This window comes from Anastrepha obliqua, chromosome 5 (assembly GCF_027943255.1).
Source record: "Anastrepha obliqua isolate idAnaObli1 chromosome 5, idAnaObli1_1.0, whole genome shotgun sequence".
NCBI lineage: Eukaryota > Metazoa > Arthropoda > Insecta > Diptera > Tephritidae > Anastrepha > Anastrepha obliqua.
In genome coordinates, this window is record NC_072896.1 from 78,670,044 (window position 1) to 78,691,859 (window position 21,816).

Consider the following 21,816-nt stretch of genomic DNA (forward strand, 5'->3'; position numbering starts at 1 on the left):
ATGTTAGCTCTTTATAGCGTTGAAACTTAGGAACTTTTTGGAGTGTCTAAGACCATCTACGTTGTTCCAATGCTGATTTAATAGAGTTTTGGACCAGTATTTTACTTTTTGTTTCAGGTTGTTTTTGTTGAATCCGAACATAGGACTAGGTCCGATGAAGTTTTCATCTGCCCCTTTTTGGCTTGAGTATAAGTAGTTATAATCAAGAATTCGACTACTCTTTCTCTAAACCCACCCTCGAAAAGCTCTTCAAGACTAACATCCCGTCAAGAAAAGAGTGGCAAACTCAAAGATCATGGAGAAGTGGGGAAATAAAGTTTTACACCGTTAGATGCAACCTGGAAAATAAAGAATAATTAGAACTGTCCGACTTCCGAGCTACTGTAGACAAGCAGAAACCCTGGCCATAACGTAGGTGACTGTGTATCTTAACACACGCGCCGTAACAAAAACTACGATAAATATCTTCTCGAATAGCCAGGCGGCCATCAAATCAATGGAGGTAGTTATACTAAAATCAAAGGTTTCTGAGGAATGCCTGGCAGCTCTAAATGATATTAACACCGTCTTCAAGGTAAGTCTTATATGGGTTTCGCGCCTTAGAGATATTGAAGGAAATTACAAGGCCGATGAGCTATCGGGAAAAGGTACTATTCTGCCACTGCTTGAAAACAGAAGCTTAACTGGAATTCCTTTCGCAACTCGCAAATTGAGGATAAAAATATTTATCTCCAGGAGTCCAATTAGTCATGGAGAGAAGAAAATAGTTGCGTTTAAAACCAGGCTAATTTGGCCGCAAATAAATAAGAAAAGATAAGGAGAATTGCTGAACCTCTCAAGAGTGAACATCTCGAAGGTCGAGCTGTCAGGTAAGTGTTCTTCTAAGCCAGGAGTAATTTCTCATGAATACTGCAGAAGTTGTAGAGACAAGGAAAAGGAATAAACAGTGAAACATTTTCTCTCTAATTGTCCAGGCTTAGGAAAACACTCCTTTGACTCTCTTATGGAACAATCCGGTATTGGGATAAAACCTGTCCTACGCTTCATAAGACCATCCGATGGTTCCAATGATGAATAAACATTGAAGTTACCTTGGAAAGCAACTGTAAAGCAGGTGAACTAGCGGTACCACATTACCGATCCAACCAGATAAAGCGAACATAACAATACCTCTAGCAACCTGTAAGCTACTAATAGACAAACACACCATCAAAGCTGCAAACGTGCTATGGGCTGAGTCCCTGACCTGTGCAACAGAATGAAACATGCGTCGCACAAACTGACTGCTGAAACTGAACAGGAGGATAGGAAAAATCTTCGTGCGGTTCTAACAAGGCACTGACTTAAAGGCAGGCATGCCAGCAGACTTGGAGCATTCTATAACGACTACTGCAAGAGCTATAATGACATTGAAGAAGAAGAGACTACGGAACCCTTTATATGTGGGTGCATGGCTCTGGATAGATTATTAGAAGGTTCAATATTCTAGGTAAAAGTTTCTATTGGCAGAAATAGCCAATATAAAAATAACAAGACTTATTAGATACATTAAAGCCACAGGTTGGTTCATTGAGGAGAACATAAAGTGAGGAGAGGGCACAACCCTGGTGGTATCACAATCGGCCTACAGCAGGCCTAGGTGTGTCAATTGATAAACGCTATACCTACCTACCTACCTCCCGTAGTACCACAACAGACCTAAGTGCTATTCAAAACCTGCCGCCACAAAACCCTAAACTAACCTATTCCTAAGCCCGAGATTTTCGGAGTCCCGAAACAGTCCTGAAATTTAAACGAATTTTATTGTTATATTAAATTAATAACAGAGATCGGTGGTAAATATCGTTAATTGAAATATACATACCTACATAATGAAATGAATTTACGTACAATGAAAAAATTATGTTAAACAAAATATATTTACAACAGCCCCGGAATTTGATTTGACTAATCGCGGGATTGTCGATATTCAAAAAAGTTCCCGCCATCTCAGAATTGACATCTCTAACTCATACATGCAAACATAAATGCACTATTGGTGAACCGAGCTCGGGTTGTGCCAAAGTTTGCACATGCAGCCTGCCCTGTGGCATGAACTCTACTGACATGCCACTTTATTTTTCATAAGTAATTAAACTATCAGCATAGTAGAGTGCCAGAATCGTATGTCTACCTGGCTGCCCGCCCGCCATACACCATACAGTGACAGCCATTGAGTGAATTAGCTTGGAGCCATTTGCGTCAACATATTTCCAGCCTCTAGTTGACGGCTGCTGGCAACCTTCGTCTGCGAGCGCGCAAACATACTTTCACTTTACAAAACGCTATCAATTTGCGCCTCAGCGGTGAGCAGAAACGCTTTGTGTCATTTTTCATATATATATATATATTTTTTTGTAGCAACTTTGCTCTGCGCAGTCGACCTCCACCTCGCTACTTACGTGCATACTCGTACTTTAATTTGTGCCGCTTGTGTGCTACAGCCCTTTTAACTAACTAGCTGTTGTTACTTTCGCCATTATCATTTTTGTATAATAGCCAAAAGTTGTTGCTTGCAACATCAACAACAATATGTCCAACTAGAGCAGCGTACCTACACAAGTTGTCGACAATGTTTGTCGCTTTCGTAAACAGTTGACGCCTAACAAACCCACAACCGAAGTGTCGCAAGTATGCATACAAACAGATGGGTACGAGTAGTGAGAGTGCTAAGTTGCAGGTTTGCAGTTCACATATGTGCGCAGCCGCTTAGTGCCACAGGTACAATGTGCAACGCTAGTCGACCTTGTGGCATACAACGATGACAAATTCTCGTGGGGTAAGCAAGTGGCTTACCATCAACAACTTTGCCAAGGCATCAAACGATGCTGATGTGACATCAGCGTCAGCCCCAGCTGTGTGTCTGTATGGCTGTGTGCCCATGTACTTTTTGCTGTTGTCTCTGGAGACCTGGCGTACTGCATTTCTTTTAGCTCTGTGGTAAGCTTTTGTGGAATAAGAGTGAGCGTGTGTGCGTTGCTAAAGTGGCATTAAGTAACTTTTTTCCACAACGCACTTTTAAGTCAAGTTTAATTTTAACCACAAAAGTTTGGCTGAGCAACAACACTGGGAAAACAGCTGGCTGGCAACAAGGCGAATACGATTTGCAGACGCAGAAGCATGGATGATTACGTAGTAGTGTATATGTTTATCCATGTTTGCTATTGTATTTACCTCGATGACTTCGCTATATGGAAGTTTTCACTTAACAACAGTGTTATTGTTGATCTCAAAATGTTCAAGACACCCATCCACCAATCTTTGCTCCGTCAAGCAACAAACAATGAGCCAAAAAAGCAAATCAACACATTGCCGTGTAAACTTAGAGATCAGCATCAAATAAATGCATAAGCATGAAAGCATAGCACAGTAGGGGAGCATTAGATAGTTTCCAAGCACAAATAGAGTAGTTAAAGCGTCATTCCTGAGTTAAAGCATAATTGAAACATCGATGGTTAAATCTAAGGTATGGTGAGCTTAACTTCCTGCTAATACAATTCCTGACAGGTGATGGTTGCTACCAGATGTGCCTACATCGCCTTAGGGTGCATGAGTCGCCTTTAATGCATATTTAATGTAACGAAAAAGTTTGAGAATCTCAATCAGATGTTAATCATTTAAAGTAAATTTTCCGAAAAAGACTTTTTTTGTTCTTTTAATATTGGGCAGAGCGTCAGGAAATGTGCTATTTGTTCCAGCTCGCCTAAATTACACATTGATCAAGTAAGTGATCTGTTGTTATTTAAAATTGGCATGCCACCTCTAGTCCTCAATATCCACATGCTTGATTCTAATCCATATTTTTTTTAATAAACTAGACCTTTAGACCAGTCTAATTCTCTATGTGCCCTACCAGTACTTACGACTTTTTGTATGTACACACTCACCCTTGACTGATTGTGGTTTGTTAAACGCAATGATGCATCTTCTACACACACTTCTATTAACCATCCGCCAGATCACATAGTTTTTACTAAATAAGTTCTTGAAATATCTAATCCAGAACACTTCTTTCTTTATAACAATTTTTAACAGATAATGTGGCAGCGGATTTTCTGAGTACATAAAAAAACACTCTGTGCATATACTTAAGGAACAGTTTTTGTAGTTTGCTTTTGTGATCCGCTAACAAAATGATACCATCCGCATACATTGGAAGTCTAACATTTTTCTCTTTGTTTAATCCTCCTTTTAGCTTTCATGTAAGTCATTTATGTAAAGCGCAAATAGTATTGGCGACATAAGCATATCTGTTTGATGTATTCCTTTTTTGGAACACATGTGAGATTTCTGAACCATTCCATACAACTGGCTTTGTATCGCTGTATAAATAAATTCTCTATGAACTTCACTACTTTTGTTGCAAGTCCAATATGATGCAGCTTGAATATCAAGGCGTATCTTGATACTCTATCAAACGCCGATTTAAAGTCAACAAAATACGGGTAAACTTTCTTCTCTTCCTCGGATTTTAAATGAGCGGCAAAATTTAATATATTGAATATATTTCAAGATATTGTCGACTGTGGAGTAATTCTTTTTAAAGTCGGTTTGATACTCATTTAAAATATTATTTCTTTCAGTCCAAGAAGTTATTCCTCCATTCATTATGCCCATCATAACTTTAGCAATGCAGCGCATAAATGAAATTCCTTTGCAATTTTCAACTAGCCTTCTAGCTCAACCACCTTCCGACAATTTATAAGTATTTAACGGTAGTAGGTTTAGTTCAGCTTAAAGCTCAATATTGATGAGCAAGCTTTCTAAAGGCTAAAGGCTTTCAATGCTTCCTACTCGTACAAAACCAAAAAAAAACAAAAAGAATTGATGGGCTCAGCAATCATCTAAGCGACCTTGGTGGAATTCAACAAAGCGCGTCAATAATTTTTTTCTTTTTCAAACTGAGAATGTAGCTTTTGTTGTAAATCTGAGACAGTTCAATCCACACTAATTACGATATCACCCGTCGCTAACCCATTAAGGTAGATAAAATGTCCAAATAACTGCATTTTATCTCGAATACTTCAAAATTCGGTTTCTCTAGTGTTGATATGATTTTATATATTTATAATTTCTGGGACTAATAATTAAAATTACAAGTTGGGAACAAAGAGCTTTGACAAGGAACAAACTTATGTTTGAATTGATCTTTGGTGCTTAGGAACTTTATCTGTACTTCCTGCGTTGGGATTTGTGTTGTGTGGAAAAAGAATTTATTTCTATGAATAATAGAGGATGGGCATTCAATTAATACACAAGGTGACGCAACTTTAATCATTAAATTTTGTTTTTGCACAACTCATCTGTCCTGCATTGCCACATCATCAAGGTGTTGCTCTCTGAAGTCCCTTAGTAACGTATGTATTTAGCCAAGTTAGTTGTGGTCTATGTTGACTCAGTTACGTTCATAGCGAGTTTGACGATGTTGTCTTCGTCTCTATGCATTACGTGTGCGTACCATCTTAACCTCAGTTGTCTCCTTTTCTCCGAGATTGGTGCAATTTGGAGCGACTTCAAATGGCAAAAAAGTCAAAAAAGCTGCTTAATTTTTATGTCAATTTTTTTAATCTATTTTTATTTTGCACAAAGTGTGAAAGTGGTTTTTGTTTCAGTGTTTTATAAAAAAATTTAAAAAAGTTTTATAAAAAAATTGTCAAAACTTTTCACTACGTATCACTGTTATTATTATAAACACAGGTGTCGCTTAAACTTCGTCTTCATTTTTGATAATCTTTTTTTTTTGTTTTTTTGATGATGATTTTATGCATTTTATTCTATGGCAATGTATTCTGGTATCCGCTATATGGAGAAAAATGCATAAAAACTATTTTTTTTTTAATCAACACGAGTTTTGCGCTGCTTTAAAAGGGCACAATACATATTATAGCAAAATTGGACAGAGCTACAAAACTTCGTTCCTATAATTTCTCCAAACATTTGAAAATAATTTGAATTTGGGCATTATTTAAACTAAAAAGTCTGAAATTTCTATACAAAAATGTTGTATTACTTTTTTAAATTTTTTACCAAGTGTGAAACTTTGAGTTATTTGGTTTTTGTTGTACTACATTCAATATTTTTATATAAAAGGACACAAAATAAATAGTCAAAGTTTTACAAAATGTCCGACTGCTTACAATATATACTGTCATAGTTGTAATTAACCGCAGAAAAAGGAAACTATTTTCCACTTCTTTTGAGAGTGTCCTGCCCTGTGTAAGACGAGGATGCTAACTCTTAGCAAACCGCTTTTGGAAAAATTTGAAGATCTGGGGATAGACGTTAACAAACTTAAACGGTTTACCAATCGCAAAGACTGGTCTCGCTCGATTCTTGGAGAATCAAACAAAAAATGTTTTTTTAAATAATCTTTAGAACCGAATACCTCGAAAACGGTTTAAACAAGTTTTTCAGAAACTAGGAGAGATGTTTTTTGTATGCAGTAGTTTTTTAGTTCTTCTTAAAAATATCAAAAATCATCTAAAAGTGTATAAAGGAATAAAAATAAATAAAAAAAGTATACTGTTAAGTATCTAGTAGGAGTTTCCCGGTAATCCTGTATGCATACAAATTGCAAGAAGGTGCAAAATTAATCACCTTTTCAAAGGATTTATAATTTTTTTGCAAATTTTAACGCACGTCAATCATATTTGACACTTGTAAGCTATACAGCTGAAGTATAGAAATGGCCAAACAATGGAGCGCATACAATTCAAAATAAAGACTTTCATCTACTTTTCTTGTTTTTAGTAAAAAATATATTCAAAAGCAAAATTGATAAATTTTACTCCACCTTGTATAACATATCCACAGCGCGTATAAGTAGTTACGTATACGCACTGGCAACATTCTCGATTAAAAGTGACAACAACTTTTATCATGATTTTTCTGGGTACTGAGTACCGCAGCACACACACCCATTCACGCTATTATTACATGCATTACCACTGATGCAACCCAAAACTATTACACAGCTACTCAGATTGTAATAAAAACGACTCATCACTCTCTGCTGAAAATGCTTAGTTACATACATACATACATACTCTAGCACATGCATGTGAGTGTATTAAGTTAGCGAAGTGTGCATTTTACTCCGGCTGCAGCTCCAAATTAATATGTTATTAAATAATTTTTCCTTGTTTATTTGACATTTGCTTAAAATAGTCACAATATAATGGTCATAAAGACAGCAACAGAGAACTTCGAAAGTTTGGCGACATTTCGGCAAGCCACAGGAATATTTACATGTGACGGGAGCATACGAGAGCCGCCTAATAAGTTCATGCTTAAGATGCTTAGTGGATGAAACATATATTTTTATAGCCTTATATTTTCCAATGTAATCTCAAGTAAGCGGAATTCTCTTTTCACATCGTGATTTCTCCTTAATTCTTCTTAATTCGCAATGATACTGACAAGTTTCTGTGAATCACGTAGCTTTTAAGTCGTCCTTCACAACCCGAGTGCTGGAAATGAAGGGGTTAACTTGCAGATACAGCATATGCCGATTTGCCACGACTTCTCTATATGACTGTAACATGACCCTGACCCGGTAAATTAGCATAGTACGGGCCTCCAATTCATTCCTTGGTAGTCTGTAGTTCCTTTGCTATGCGTCTTTCTAAAAGGAGCATTCATCCCATAAACAACAACAGCAACGGAAAATGCGTTAGGAACATTAATATGAATTTTCTTGAGCAGATATAGGCAAATATCAAAGACAAAGCACATCGATTTATTAGTAAGCAACGAGACCAACAGAATGGAATGAGATCAATGAATTTTATCGAACCCAAAGCAAAGCGCACAAAAGCACTCTGAATGAGCTCTATTCTATGTTATTAATGTAGGCTGCATGAAACGGTCTCCAAAAGAATGCCGCGAATTCCAACCAGGACCCAACTAAGGACGAGTACAACTATTTGAGAGTATAGGGATCAGAAAATGAAGAACTATAGTACTTCGACGAATAAAGTTCAATATAGTGAACGATTTAGAATCAATATATAATAATTTATGCGAGTGGTGAAGTTGAGCTTGAAGTCAAATTAGGTATTTTATTCACTAATTGTCTTTAACAGCGGCTTGGATATATTCTAAGATGAAACCAAGTATTTCTGAAAGTATGGATTGGCGGCCGCCGTAGCCGAATGGGTTGGTGCGTGATTACCATTCGGAATTCACAGAGAGATCGTTGGTTCGAATCTCGGTGAAAGCAAAATTAATAAATAAACATTTTTCTAATAGCGGTCGCCCCTCGACAGGCAATGGCAAACCTCCGAGTGTATTTCAGCCATGAAAAAGCTCCTCATAAAAATATCTGCCGTTCGGAGTCGGCTTGAAACTGTAGGTCCCTCCATTTGTGGAACAACATCAACACGCACACCACAAATAGGAGGAGGAGCTCGGCCAAGCACCTAACAGAAGTGTACGCGCCAATTATTTATTTTTTTGAGTGGATAGGATGGGATAAATGGCTGCCCATGCGAGGGCGCCCATTGGAAAAAGAATCAAAATTCGTCCATTGTAATACCATACAGGGGAAAGAGAAGGAAAAGAACCAAGCCGAGGAAAAGAAATAAGGGGCTTTGGATTAGAGGATGACGACCAGCAGTAGCTAATTATGTTTGTATTCACCGATTTAAGTTACTGATGAAATTTATTTAAACCCGCAATAGGTGTAGCAAAAAATTCAGAGCCCATATGTGTAAATCTTTGCCCGACGAGAGCAGGGCAACTGAGAAGAAAGTGCTAAGATTATTATACCTCATCCTCCATACAGCTTCTGCAGGAAGAACTTGAAGCAATCACAAGTCTCACCGCAAGGACTCCCAACGGACAATGTTCGATAAAAATACCTTCCAAATGCGAGAGCTGCGACTGTGTTAGCCTTAGAAGTACCCTGCAGTGGCCTCAACCTACCCGCTGATCTGCAGGATCTCGTGACTTTGCCATTTGCGCACTAGCCCATCACTTGCTGAGTTGACGAGAGGCCGTGTCATGGTATATAAAAAATAAATGGTCAGTTTTTTCAGGTTGACGATTTTAGGCTTTTTTTCAATTTGAAGTTGATGAAAAAACTAATTAATGTAAATGCAAATATACTACAAATATAAATGTGTCAAAGGGTATTGGTGAGGGTTTACCGGAATCTTAATATGCAATTTGCTTTTTACCAAAACTGCCGCTAGGATACGCTTTGCGGAAAAAAACAGATCGCGAACTTATCAGCCGCCTCTCGTATTTCATTTCAGCAAACAGTAAGTTCATTCACACACATACTTATACTACCCACACAAGCCACACACTACTAACCAAAGTGCAAATATGCACTTACATACATACACTCACACATATACTAATACAAATAGTGACATATTTAATAACGGTATTTACTACTTTGGGGTTTTAGAATTTTATGTTGAACGACTAGTGCACTACTGTGGAGTTTGGCTTCAAATGTAGAGGGTGTTTTTATGATGGAAACTTGAAGGAAACTATGGAAACTAATGAAAATCACAAAGCAGACGTCGAAGTGCGCAAACTTTATTTGCTGGATTTCTAGATTTAATATAATTTATTGGAAATTATCTGATTTGTAGACAAACTAAATTCATATACGACCAAAATAAATTCTAAATATGAAGTGTAGAAAGCTACAACTGTTCAATACAAGACAGTTAAGATAATAAAGCGTGATGAATTTAGAGGTATCGGATTTTAAAGTGAAACAAAACAACGAAAATTCAAATTGATTGGGTAGCCTTTATTATTTTTGTGTAGAACCATTCATAAAATTAATTTTTTTTTACCGGTAAACAACAATTTTGAAAGACTCGCCGGAAGACTTCGGTCTGTATCTTGTGAACAAATTTGTATAAAAGTCCAAAGATGTTATAGCACACGATTCACTGGCCCAAGACGAGTGATAAATTGTTTTATGGGCTGTATGCCAAGTATGCCCACCATCTTGCTGGAACCAAATGTGTGGAGATCACGTGCTCCGATTTCTGGCATCAAAAAGTCGTTTGTCATGGCGCGATAGCGTTCGCCCTTCACTTCGTCTTTGAAGAAATATGAGCCGATGATTCCTACGGCCCACATGTCGGACCAAACGAAAAAATGAAAAAAAAGCCATTCATTAAAATTTAATAATATAGTAGATCTTTTCGCACAACAGATTAAAGAACTCACGCGACTGCGAGTCACTCTATCTGAAACCTCGTTTGGTATCAAACGGATCGTAGAGGTCCTTCCCAATTCAGACGGCTTTGCTGGTATTAAGCAACGTCATTTTGCTTAACCATATTCCTTTTGCGGAAATACCAAATTCAAACAGCGTGGCATATAGAAACTTTTCGTGATATCGAATGCAGCTTTAAAATCAACAAAAAGACGATGTGTGTCGATTCTCCTTTGATGAGTATTTTGCAAGACTTGTCGTATTGTGAATATCTGGTCTATGGTGGACTTTTCAGGTCTAAAACCACACTGATCAGGTCCAATTAGTTGGTTGTAGGTGGTCTTCAACCTTTTACACAATCGGGAGCTTCACATTCCCTGTGACATGCGCACCTGTCACTGTTTAACAAGTTCGAGAAGTGTTCCCTCCATTCGAGAAGTGTTCCCTCCATAATTTACGTGTGATATGTATGTCAGTCACCAAATCGCCGTCTTTGTTCTTACAGGAACTGGGGCGTTGTCTTGAAACTTTCTGTAAGCCGCTAAAATTTCTGGTAGAATTTTCAGACGTTGTTCTTACTGGCCAGCATCTCAAGCTTCTCGCACTCACGTATTTCGGAATCTCGATTCTTCCTACTGATATCACCTTACGAATGATAAATAATTGGTCGAGTCTTTACTATGAACTTGAAGCCTAGTTGTTAAATGAGCCGCCGACTACAGCTTTTCTATTTACGCTTTTAAGACAGATACCGTCCTGATTTCAAAGAGTTATACGATGCACTTGATCTGACTTTTGACAGAAAGCTACCATATAAACTCAATAACATCGATTGGCTGCAGAGAACCTCTTACTTACAACTATTTATTGGTTTTATAAAATTGTTATGAAAGCAAAGCAGTGGAATGGAATCATCTTCTGGTGGAATCTTCTTCTAGTGAAATCCACTAGAGTTAGATAAACAGCAAAAGTATTGCCCTCATTGATGTATTTACGCATGCACAGACATTAAGGCACAACAGTAGCGGCGCGGTCTGCAAGTTTGGCCACAAAAAGGCCACAAAAGATCGTTAAGTCGAAGTGCGATCCTCCATTTACTCTATTTCTACTTCTAAACAACGGGCTTATCAGAATTCGTAGAAACTTCGAATTGATCCCTGCAGTAAATGACGAGTTCACACTTTACCACTTGCCCTCGTGAGGAGAACAGACTGATTGACTAAATTGAACTAAAACAACGGGCCAGATTTGACATTTTTTCAATTCAAATATTTTTAAGTATTGATAAATCAAAAACGTCACAGTTTGCAAGGCAACCCCAAAAACCAACAGAAGTTTGTAAAAGTCTAGCATGAATTTAGGCGTCTCATAGATGCATAGAGAGCGCAGTGGCCTAACAAGGTTTAAGTGGAAATTCATAAAACTTTGCATTTCATATGCAGTTGGTTGTTTTTATTCATATGCGCATATGTATGTACATGTAACATGGCTTCTAATAAAAATTGACACACACTGCAGGCGATACATATTCGTATATACAAACATATATGTTTACCACTTGTATCAGAATGCTGCAGTTAAACTCAAGCGGGCGTTGAAGTACTTTTGAAGAACTTTGGAAAACTTTCATGAACTTTAAATGAAAAACTTACCTCGGCACGAAACCACCGCTCATAGTTCGCCCCTTTTGACTCAACCCCTGAAAAGTCATTTTTATATTCAATTATTTTATTAAATTTATTAAATTACTTACTTCATTATTTAATTTTACTGTTTGTTCTCTTCTTTCAGTGCGTTTGCCGCTTTGACCGCCAAGGTGCACTGTGCGAGTTACCCATCATCATCAAGAATGCCGCCTTCTCGGGCGATTCATATGTTTCGCACCGCATCCACAAGGACATACCGCATCATGAGTCATTGGATTCGGTGCTGCCGATGCATGTGCAACTGAAGGTGCGCACACGTGCCACAAATGGTCTGATAATGCTGGCCGCTGCTCAGGGCACTAAAGGCGGTCACTATATGGCCCTGTTCCTACAAAAGGGTCTACTACAATTCCAATTTTCTTGTGGCTTGCAAACGATGCTGCTGAGTGAGCTTGAGACACCGGTGAATACGGGCAATGAAATTACCATTCGAGCGGAGTAAGTATTGATTATATTAGGTTGATAAGTTTAATTGAAAAAAAACACCAATATACGCATATATTTACATACATCCGGGTACATATCAATATGTGTTTGTAAATTTTTGGCTAAGAAGCCTAAGCAGATGTGCAAATACACCCATCAAAAAAACCGAACCTCTTGGTCCAAAAACATTTCATTGATGCTCAAATAGAATTTATGTTTTTACTAACAACTTTTGGGTAAGAAGTTTGATTGACTTACAGGTTTATGCTGTATTCGAACGGAAATATTTTTTCATGGCAATTGGAAAGTTTGTTCCTATAATCGGATACTTCATGTCCATAATGGGCTTTGAACGGGAAGCGAGTGAGTGGCAGTAACACTCAAACCCACTCAGCTACGACAGCCAAATGGCTGGCTTAAAAAAATTGTGTAACAGACTGGAAAAAAACTAATACTCGTTCTATTGAAAGACGCTTCTTCACAGGAATGTGTTAATTTTGAGGGCACAACACCATCTTACCTACTTTCAATGAATTTGTGGATTTATTGGCCCAACCTCATGTATATGGATTACATAGAGATATAGAAGTAGGCTTGAGCGGGTCGAGCAATTATTGAGGGTCACTCTATGGTTGGTTGGTTGGTTTAAGTGGTGATTCTCAAAGAATCCAATTAGCGCTTCTGCACCATTTTACCACATCCTCACTACCAACAAGTTATACGGTTATTCCTTTACGACTATCTCCAGTCTGTGTGATTGAAAAACCTTATAAGGCTGTTAACGTTCATATCAGACAGATCTTCGAGGTTTTCAAAAAGCGATTTGCCACGGGCTCCAGACTCGCCTTGCATGGGACAGCACACTCACAAAGGAAGTGGAAGATAGTTTTCCTTTTCTGCGATTGATTACAACTATAACCGTATATATTGTAAGGGATACCCATTTTGGCTGCCTGATCTCCCATGGACCAGAAGTCAGTTATCCCTGCCGTGAGTCTATAGACCTTCCTTAACGTTCGTTTGTGGTTGTACGTGGGTCATAAAGTTCTGCTAACTCGACATGTTTTTTGGTCTCTTCATCTGCAATACACGATTCGTAGGTATTTTGAGGAGATTGCACTCTTTATTGCATCCAGTAGTATGAATACCGATTCTGCAAGAATGTTACTCATGGCAACAATCCCTCTGCTAGTTTGTCTGCTTTTTCGTTTCCTTCAAAGTTCCAATATCCGGGCCCGGCTTATAGCACCGACCACGGCGTGCTCACGGCCTACACATATTTGGTCAGGTGTGATGAGGCCCTAATGAAGGCACACGCACCCAAACATCGATGCCTATTATGCTTAAGATGCCTATTATACTTGAAAGGAATGGCAAGTAATATGGGTAGGGAAAATATGAAGAAATGGGTTTATTATGCAATTAATTATTCTTCAAACTTCTCTATCTTCTTGGCCAAGAATCTGCCTAATGATTCATGTAAACCCGGACCGAATTGCACGCAACGTGGCATTAAATTTTATATAAGAAAGCAGCTGAAGAAACCACGAAGCGTCATACTCCGCGCCCAATTCGAACTGCGAATGTGCGCCTTTAGCGGCCACCTCTGTCGCCTAAAACATAAAAAGAATACGACTGCCATCGTGCGCATATTATATTAAGTCCTCTTGCATATCTAATTAAAATCCATTAATACCCACAACAATCCCGAATCACGATGTCGAACTTACCAGCTATGCAATGAAGCATTCCAAGTAAGACTAGGCTTACCTTCAAGCAATTGAACTGATCAACCGCGACTCCACTTAGCAACCAAACAACGCAAACAGCCTGGCAACGAGCTCACACACACACACGCACACACATGGATAGGCATGTACCTGCAAAGGTAGGCAGTCACAGACCAGAACAAAACCACAGCAAGGCGCAAATCAAACCATACCAACTAACTAAACAGGCAACGACCACTCAACAGACAAATCAATGCAAATACTCGGAGATCCTACAATTGTTCCGGAGAACAATAACAATAAAAGCAACAAAAACAATGACTGTAACGTTGGCAAAGGCGAAAGCGAAAGCATCGAGGACGACTGCGACAACAATTGTTATCGCACTATAATTATCGTAATTGCGTACACACGACGGCGATGGGTGTTAAAGAGGTAGCCAGAAGGAATAGAGTGTAGAGCATAGAGAAGAGGTGGGTTGATTGCCAGCGGTTCGATTGAGTAATTGGTACTAAGAGCGAAGGCGATAAGCACTAGTGGAGAGTGGGGTGGTTAGACACAAATCGTTGCCGAAGGACATCGTTTTGGCGTGAAAGCTCATTAAGGCTAAAAGCGGTAATTTCATGAGAATGCTCTTCCGCTTCCATTGCCATGCTCATCTACTTGTATTTACATACAAACCCCGGTAGCAAACTGTGACCGTCTTTACTACTGTTTTAGCCTTTAGGGGTGTTTATTCTTTGTCTCGTATAAGTTTATTTATTTGCGGTTAACATTTTACGTGAGCCCTGCTATTTGCCTTTTGGGTTTCTGGGTTTCTTTTGGCAAAATAAGTACTTTCTTGTTTTCTTTTTCATGCTTGCTTAACTACTTATTTCTCTATTTGCGGTGTTGGGGAAATAGTCTCTGGAGGGCAATAAATGTATTGTTTTGTCGCTTTTTTCTTGAAGGCTGCAACGCCCCCCTCGAGCAGTTAGCAAGCTATAAAAACACACTTGTGTACATAAACATGTGCATCGTTATATGCACACATACATACATACATATATACCGTCAATGGATTTACATACATACATATATACGAGTATGTACGCATTTGCTTGTATCGCCCCGGGCTTGATGCCCTTAAAATGCCATCTACCATTATTATCGATGAGTAAGTGGCATTAAGCAGCCAAATGGTCAAGAGAGCCTTGGGCCGAAATGTTCAAATAGTCTACTCGAGTAATACACTTCAAACGCTTATGATCCCTTTTACGTAACTGCACATTCGGTGTTGAATATAATGGAGAGATTCCATGTCGAAACCAAGCGAGATGATATATTTCAGACTCCGATGGGGACCAAGAGTGAAGTGCACGAAAACTTACACTTAAATTATTTTCTGTGCAGAATAACATAAACTTAAAATTACAATACCCTTGGGCACAAATGCGCGCGGGTATGAAAAAACTAAATAAATTGCGAAAAAATTAATAAATGTTTTTTGAAATCAAGATGTGCGAACAAATTTTTTCCAGATATTTGACTTACACAATCAGTCAAACTTCTACCCTTTGCTTTATTTGCTTACCTGGGGATGCCCCATTGCGGTACCCAGGAAAGGTGTTCTATCCTCACCTGTCAATCTTTTGGCGAAATCAACCATTCCCTCCAGCGAAACTGTGCGTAAACTGTACAAATGAGAGAAGAAGTGGTGCCTCATAAATATTAAATGTAGGCTTCCATTCGTACGGAGGCAATCGTACGGAAACTGCGGAATGGATTAGCTCTTCCTTATTCCTGCAGCTTCCAAAGAAGTCTTTATAGGTGTATCCGAATCAGGCTCCTCAATGGCCATTAACTCAAAACTCGAATAACATTTCCGTAAGTTCTACTTTGAGTGTCTCAGTAAGTTACGTGTTACTCATTCATCACCATGATGACCGCGATACTCTGCACGTATCTGGATTAGTCCACCTACTCTTAGCAGCTACTCTAGCCTACACCACTTCTGCAAGTAGATAATTTAAAAAGGCTTTTACGAAAAGACTCGATTCACCAAGTTCTGTCCCAAATCCTCTTCGTTATCTTTCCGAAACACTACTATGACCCGAGAGACACCAAAGCTTCACGCCGTGCTTTCGCAGAGATTTTTGGCGGTGCGTCTAGAGCAGATTCATTGAAATAATTTTTAGGCGACTACTCTGGAGTCTATACGTCCATGGAACGCCATTTTCACTTCGTGGGTATAATTTTAGCTGTTTAGTTTACAACGAGTGTGTTAACCGAGTATTGAGAGAGTGTGGCCTGAATTTCGGGTTGAGCTCGTTTACGGGTTTACTTATTCGAATAACATATTAACATATCAGGCGAATACGAATTAAAACCATATTTTATATTATATTAGCTCTTCGCTCGAAACTCATTTTTGCAGTGATGACACAAACATATTGACACTTAAGACGCAATAACTTCGCTTCCACTGAGCCGAATATCACCAAGCTTTCACTGGCAGTAAGCTAGGGTTTTAACTTCCTTAGAGCGTTGGACATTAAAAAGATGGCGCCATCAGAAATATTTTTATGTTTATTTTGGACTTCACCTTGTATTAACAGGGGTCATATGTAGGATGTTGTTAAATGTTTCATAATTACGTTACTTTAGTGCACTTCAATTTTTAAAATACCTTATTTAGATCTAAACTGCTTAGAAAAGGTTAAACTGGTCTTCTCGTGTAACGAACACAGCCACTTTTACGAGGGATGCCTTTTATTTGGCAGGATTTGGCAACCCTGGTGTTGCAATCTGGCAACTGACAGCTGTATCGCAAAGTTTGACATTTTTTGGCTTTTACGTACTCAGAACGTTTTGAAATACCAGCGCTATTTGTGTTGTTTACAGTAACTTAAAAGATTCATCTCGGTCCAAAAATGGAATTAAATCGTGAACATTTTCGTGCGATTAATTTTACAACTTTCGACGTGGATTAACTCAGCAACATTGCATGGATGAACTTAATTCATTTTTTGGCGATGAAGCTCCATCAAGGACCAGTGTTTATCGATGGTATGGTGAATTCAATCGTGGTCGTAGTTCACTCCAAGACGAATTTCGTGAAGGTCGTCCAAAATCAGTTGTTGTTCCGAAAACCATTGATGCTGTGCGCGAACTGATATTGCAAGATCGTCATGTGACCTATCGTGATGACCAATCGCTCAAAAAAAGGCTCGTGTCGATTGGTCGAAGGAAATGCTCAAAAAATACGATCGCGGGGCTTCGAAACACGTTTATGACATCGTGACAGGTGATGAATCATGGATTTACGCGTATGAGCCCGAAAGTAAACAGCAGTCGACTGTATGGGTGTTTCAAGATGAGCCAAATGCAACAAAAGTTGTTCGCGCACGAAGCACTTCCAAGCAAATGGTCGCCTGTTTTTTCGTAAAAACTGGACATGTCGCAACCGTACCACTAGAACAACGCAGAACAGTAAATTCTGAGTGGTACACAACCATTTGTTTGCCAGTTGTCTTCCAAGAAATTAGGAAAACCAATCGCCAAAGACGGATCACTCTTCACCAGGACAATGCGAGCTCTCACACATCGGCTCAAACAACTACATTTTTGAGTACCCAAAACATCGAATTAATGGGTCATCCGCCGTATAGTCCTGACTTGGCACCGAATGACTTCTTTTTATTCCCGTACGTGAAAAACAAACTGAGAGGTCAACGTTTTCGACACCTGAAGAAGCGGTTGCGGCATTCAGAATGCACGTTTTGGAGGTACCTCATTCAGAGTGGCAAAAGTGCTTCGACAATTGGTTCAAACGCATGCAAAAGTGTATAGATCTTCATGGAGAATATTTTGAAAAGCAATAAAGTGATTTTCGATGATTAAAATTTGTTTTTGTTCTCTAATCCCGAAATATAAAAGGCACCCCTCGTACTGCAAGCTTGATAAGTCTAAATACTTGTCTCGCTTTCTTGATACCACCATAAATACGTATGTGTAGAAGCCTCGTAGAATGAATATAAGCCATTCGACGTTAAGCCAAGTATATTTAGACGGTTTCTCAATATGCAGTGAACCAAAACAAAAACATCTGTAAATGTTCATAAATTGCGCTTAGTGAGGTCAAGAAATGTTTTCAATAGTTTCTCTTACATCCTTCCGTATTTCATATTGTTTTATTTCCACTAAAATTCTCTCAGTAGTCTTCATTTGTTTCTGTGTTCTTTTTTAATGGCATGTGATCCCCCCTTTTGTTCCAGCTCCTCTTGCCAACTTATCTGTCTCGTCGTTTCTTTATACCTCCACGACCTGTGACCCAGAGAAGCTCAGTTGTATTATTTGCAGCCAGAGTATTTAGCCTCTCTACGCCCTCAAGGGCCAATGAAGGTATTACCTCAGATAGTGAACGGGTTTTTAATGCACCAAAAAAAATTATTAGCGATATACAGTGATTAAACCCCTCAAGACCCAATTATTGGTTATTACAAGAATACGTAAATAGAAATTCAAGAAGAGGGTAACTTTGCCCTGAAGTAAATGTATATTTAGGAGAGAACTAAGAAGAGTTACGAAATAGCGAAAATTTCTAGACAAAAATAAAAAGTAGGGTTAGGTTAATGTAGAAAAGTAGAATAATGATAAAAGAAATGAAAGAAAATTATTTGTAAACAAAACATTTTAACATTCCTCTACAATCACATCAGCATAAAACCTGATTTTGTCTCATTTACTGAGTACCGTAGTAGCGGTAGTGCGTTATCCACAAGCCTCAGTATTCTCTCTGCGGTGTCTAAGCCCTTTACCATGGTTTTAAACAGGTTTTTGTACTGGGTTACCTGAGTCCTACATACTTAAATATGTTATTATTTAGGTAATTTCTGATTAATTTGATTATGCGGCATGATGTAGGTATAAAATTTAACTCTTTTCGAAATATTCGATTTTAAAAAAATATTTGCTGTTTACTTGTTACTTGTCCTCTTATGCTTTTAAGTGTTTATTCTGCTTTTTTCCGGCTTTTAGTTAAAGTCGCCGTCAATTAATAAAAATTATCCATACAATTTAACCCCAGCAATAACGATAAAAAATCACTGTTCGATAGAGTTTTGAACTTACGATTTTTCAACAAGTATTTCCCATTTCATATCATTAAAAAGAAAAAAAAACAATATGGAAATTATTCTGCAAATTATTCTAAAAACTAATATACCTTTCATAATATACCGTTCATATAAAACAAAAATTCTAATATCCGAGTCTCTTTTGACATTAATCGCGTTTTATGAAACTCTGATACTGAGCTTCGATAGATTGCTTGATCCAATATTAAAAAACTGAACTCAAGAGAGGGTCATATTGAAGGTCTAACCAATGTGCACTCCTTTAAAAGTCGATTACGTCTTAATGCCTTTGAATCTCATTTAAATATTTTTAGTAACTGCTCATAGTTACCAGCCTGTACTTGAAAATTCAAATATTTTCGATAATGAGAATTTTAGTTATTAATAAAATATAATACAATATAATATACAGTATATGCTCGTTTTTAACACTGTACAACACATAAAATGTAATGAGATCAGCACTTTTTCCAAATAGAAGAAATAAAAATATCCTGAATGCCTTCCTTACTTGGCATGTATATAGTATACATATGTATAGGTATTTATCGGCATACATATATGAAAGTAAATATGACTGCATGTGGGCATGAACAGTTCATTCCAGATAAGATTATACTCGCCTTTGCTTAAACGCCAGTCAACCCATTTAGCACGAAATGTACATTACTAGAAGTACATAAAAAATACAGTTAGTAGTAAGGCTACGTAAACACATATACACCCTCTATTCCAGAACAAACAATTTTTTTTTATGAATGAAAATAATTTATGATGCCTCTAGGAATTTTTTTGAATTTTATGTACTATTCCAGCAATGCCACAATATGAAAAACGTACGACGTTGGATGTAAACATTAGTTTCATTTCCAAACTCGCTGGAAGTTACCAGTTCTTGCCACAAATTGCCGGATTTTATCCAGCAGCTGTTGCCATACGCGATTCTCTGGTAAATAAGAGAATAAATTTGAAAGTAAATGGGTTATCTATTTGTCAGAACTTGCATGATGCAGCTTCGAAGAATTTTTGCTAACAAAATCTGATCGAGTGTCAAACCAGTAGCTGCTCTGTGCTGCTAAAGCAACTTGAAAATTAATTAAACAAAAGGAAAAACGCAAGTGCATTTTCATATTGATAAAAATATAATTCATCATCATCATGGAAATTAGAGGTTGTGGCGAGCCAGTGCTTCCTTTACAATATCTCTCCTTAAGTCGCGGTTCATTGCATTGCTCCTTCTAGCATTTATGCATAGTATACCTTCTTGGATATCATCAATCCTTCCGCGGATGACCTCCAGCGTTTTCTACTGCCCATCACATAAGAGTTGAAATTCTTTTTCGTTATCCTGTTGTCGTCCATTCCGAGTAGATGCCCAAACCCTCGTAACCTCTGCGCCTTAGCAACGCGCATAATATTTTGACCCGTTATCAGTTGCTCGATTTCGTTGTTATGTCTTATTCAATATATCCCTTCCTTTACTGGACTAAAAATTCTCCTCAGTATCTTTCACTCAAAGCGTAGGAGATGGTTATGGTGTAACGAATGCTTGAAATGTTCCTAAAAATTCTGATTAAAAACTTTGAAATGCTGATGAAAATTTGTTGAATTTTTTATGGTTTATGTAGTTTGAAGTTTATTTAAGTTTGAAGTTTCAGTGAAAATTAGAGAAAAAATTCTTAAGCTTGGATTTATATAGTTTTTGTAGTGGAATGATCTATATTTCAGGGACTTGTCAATAAATTCATAGGCTATAGTTGTAAAACGCACTTATAACACTAGATTTTGCTAAAAGTCGAACAATATCAAAAATCAAAGTGGGCATAGACCCTTGGGTCCCAGCAATAGCTAAACAAACAAATTCGTTGAGTGATTCGAGTGACGACGAGATATTTGAAGTGGATTTAGCTGAAATAGGTCGCAAAAAGAAGGAGATTTTTAGTGAAGTGACAAAAATATCAGAAACGAGCGAAATCCAATTATTACCAATTTTTGCCAACAAATTTTTTTTACTGTCATCGGAAAATCAGTGTCAAATAAAGAACTGAGATTGATTTTTCTGTTGGTGAATATTTTAACGAAACACACCAATGGCTTCAAAAAGGAAAGGGGGGTGATGGCAGTTTATGCCATACCCAAGCAATTTCAAATGCAAAGAGAAAGACTTCATCATAAATCCCTAGAGTTCCAGTGCGAAACATAGGGCCATAGAGAAAGGCTTATTGACGGTGAAAGAGCAGATGTGTACTATCACTCGCTAGAAAACATAGAAGATGTGCGTGATTTCTATAAATAAATAATAAGGAACTGTCTTTGAATGTCATTGGAGTGAAATCAGAGAGCCCTCAGAGAGCTGTGGAACACATTTTGACTGAATCTTTAGGTTTCCTTAATCCCAATTCTCCAGAAAATTGATAATCGATTAAAAGTTGCAAATTATTTCATTGCCAAGGGTGATAGATTACCATGTTTGGCCAATTTGCTATCAGGAAAATAAATTTACGAGCAAGTTCGACTGACACGCCACCAGGCAATAGGTGACAGAATTCTACCCGCGCATTTTAAACATACTCACATCAAGGATGCTCCTTAGCTATGGTGAAAAAACAATT

The 21,816-nt window shown here is 38.0% G+C and overlaps 2 protein-coding genes across 6 annotated transcripts in view; one reads left to right on the top strand and one right to left on the bottom strand.

Annotated features, from left to right (window-relative positions):
* Positions 1-21,816, bottom strand: part of LOC129246875 (uncharacterized) — a 316,754-nt gene that overhangs the window by 238,989 nt on the left and 55,949 nt on the right. The gene's annotated exons all lie outside the window — the stretch shown is intronic.
* Positions 1-21,816, top strand: part of LOC129246873 (protein eyes shut) — a 306,316-nt gene that overhangs the window by 226,374 nt on the left and 58,126 nt on the right. For all 4 annotated transcript variants that reach the window (XM_054885574.1, XM_054885576.1, XM_054885575.1 and 1 more), the window contains exon 6: positions 12,017-12,369. In XM_054885574.1, the coding sequence (XP_054741549.1) occupies positions 12,017-12,369 (353 nt within the window). The remainder of the gene's footprint in view (positions 1-12,016; positions 12,370-21,816) is intronic.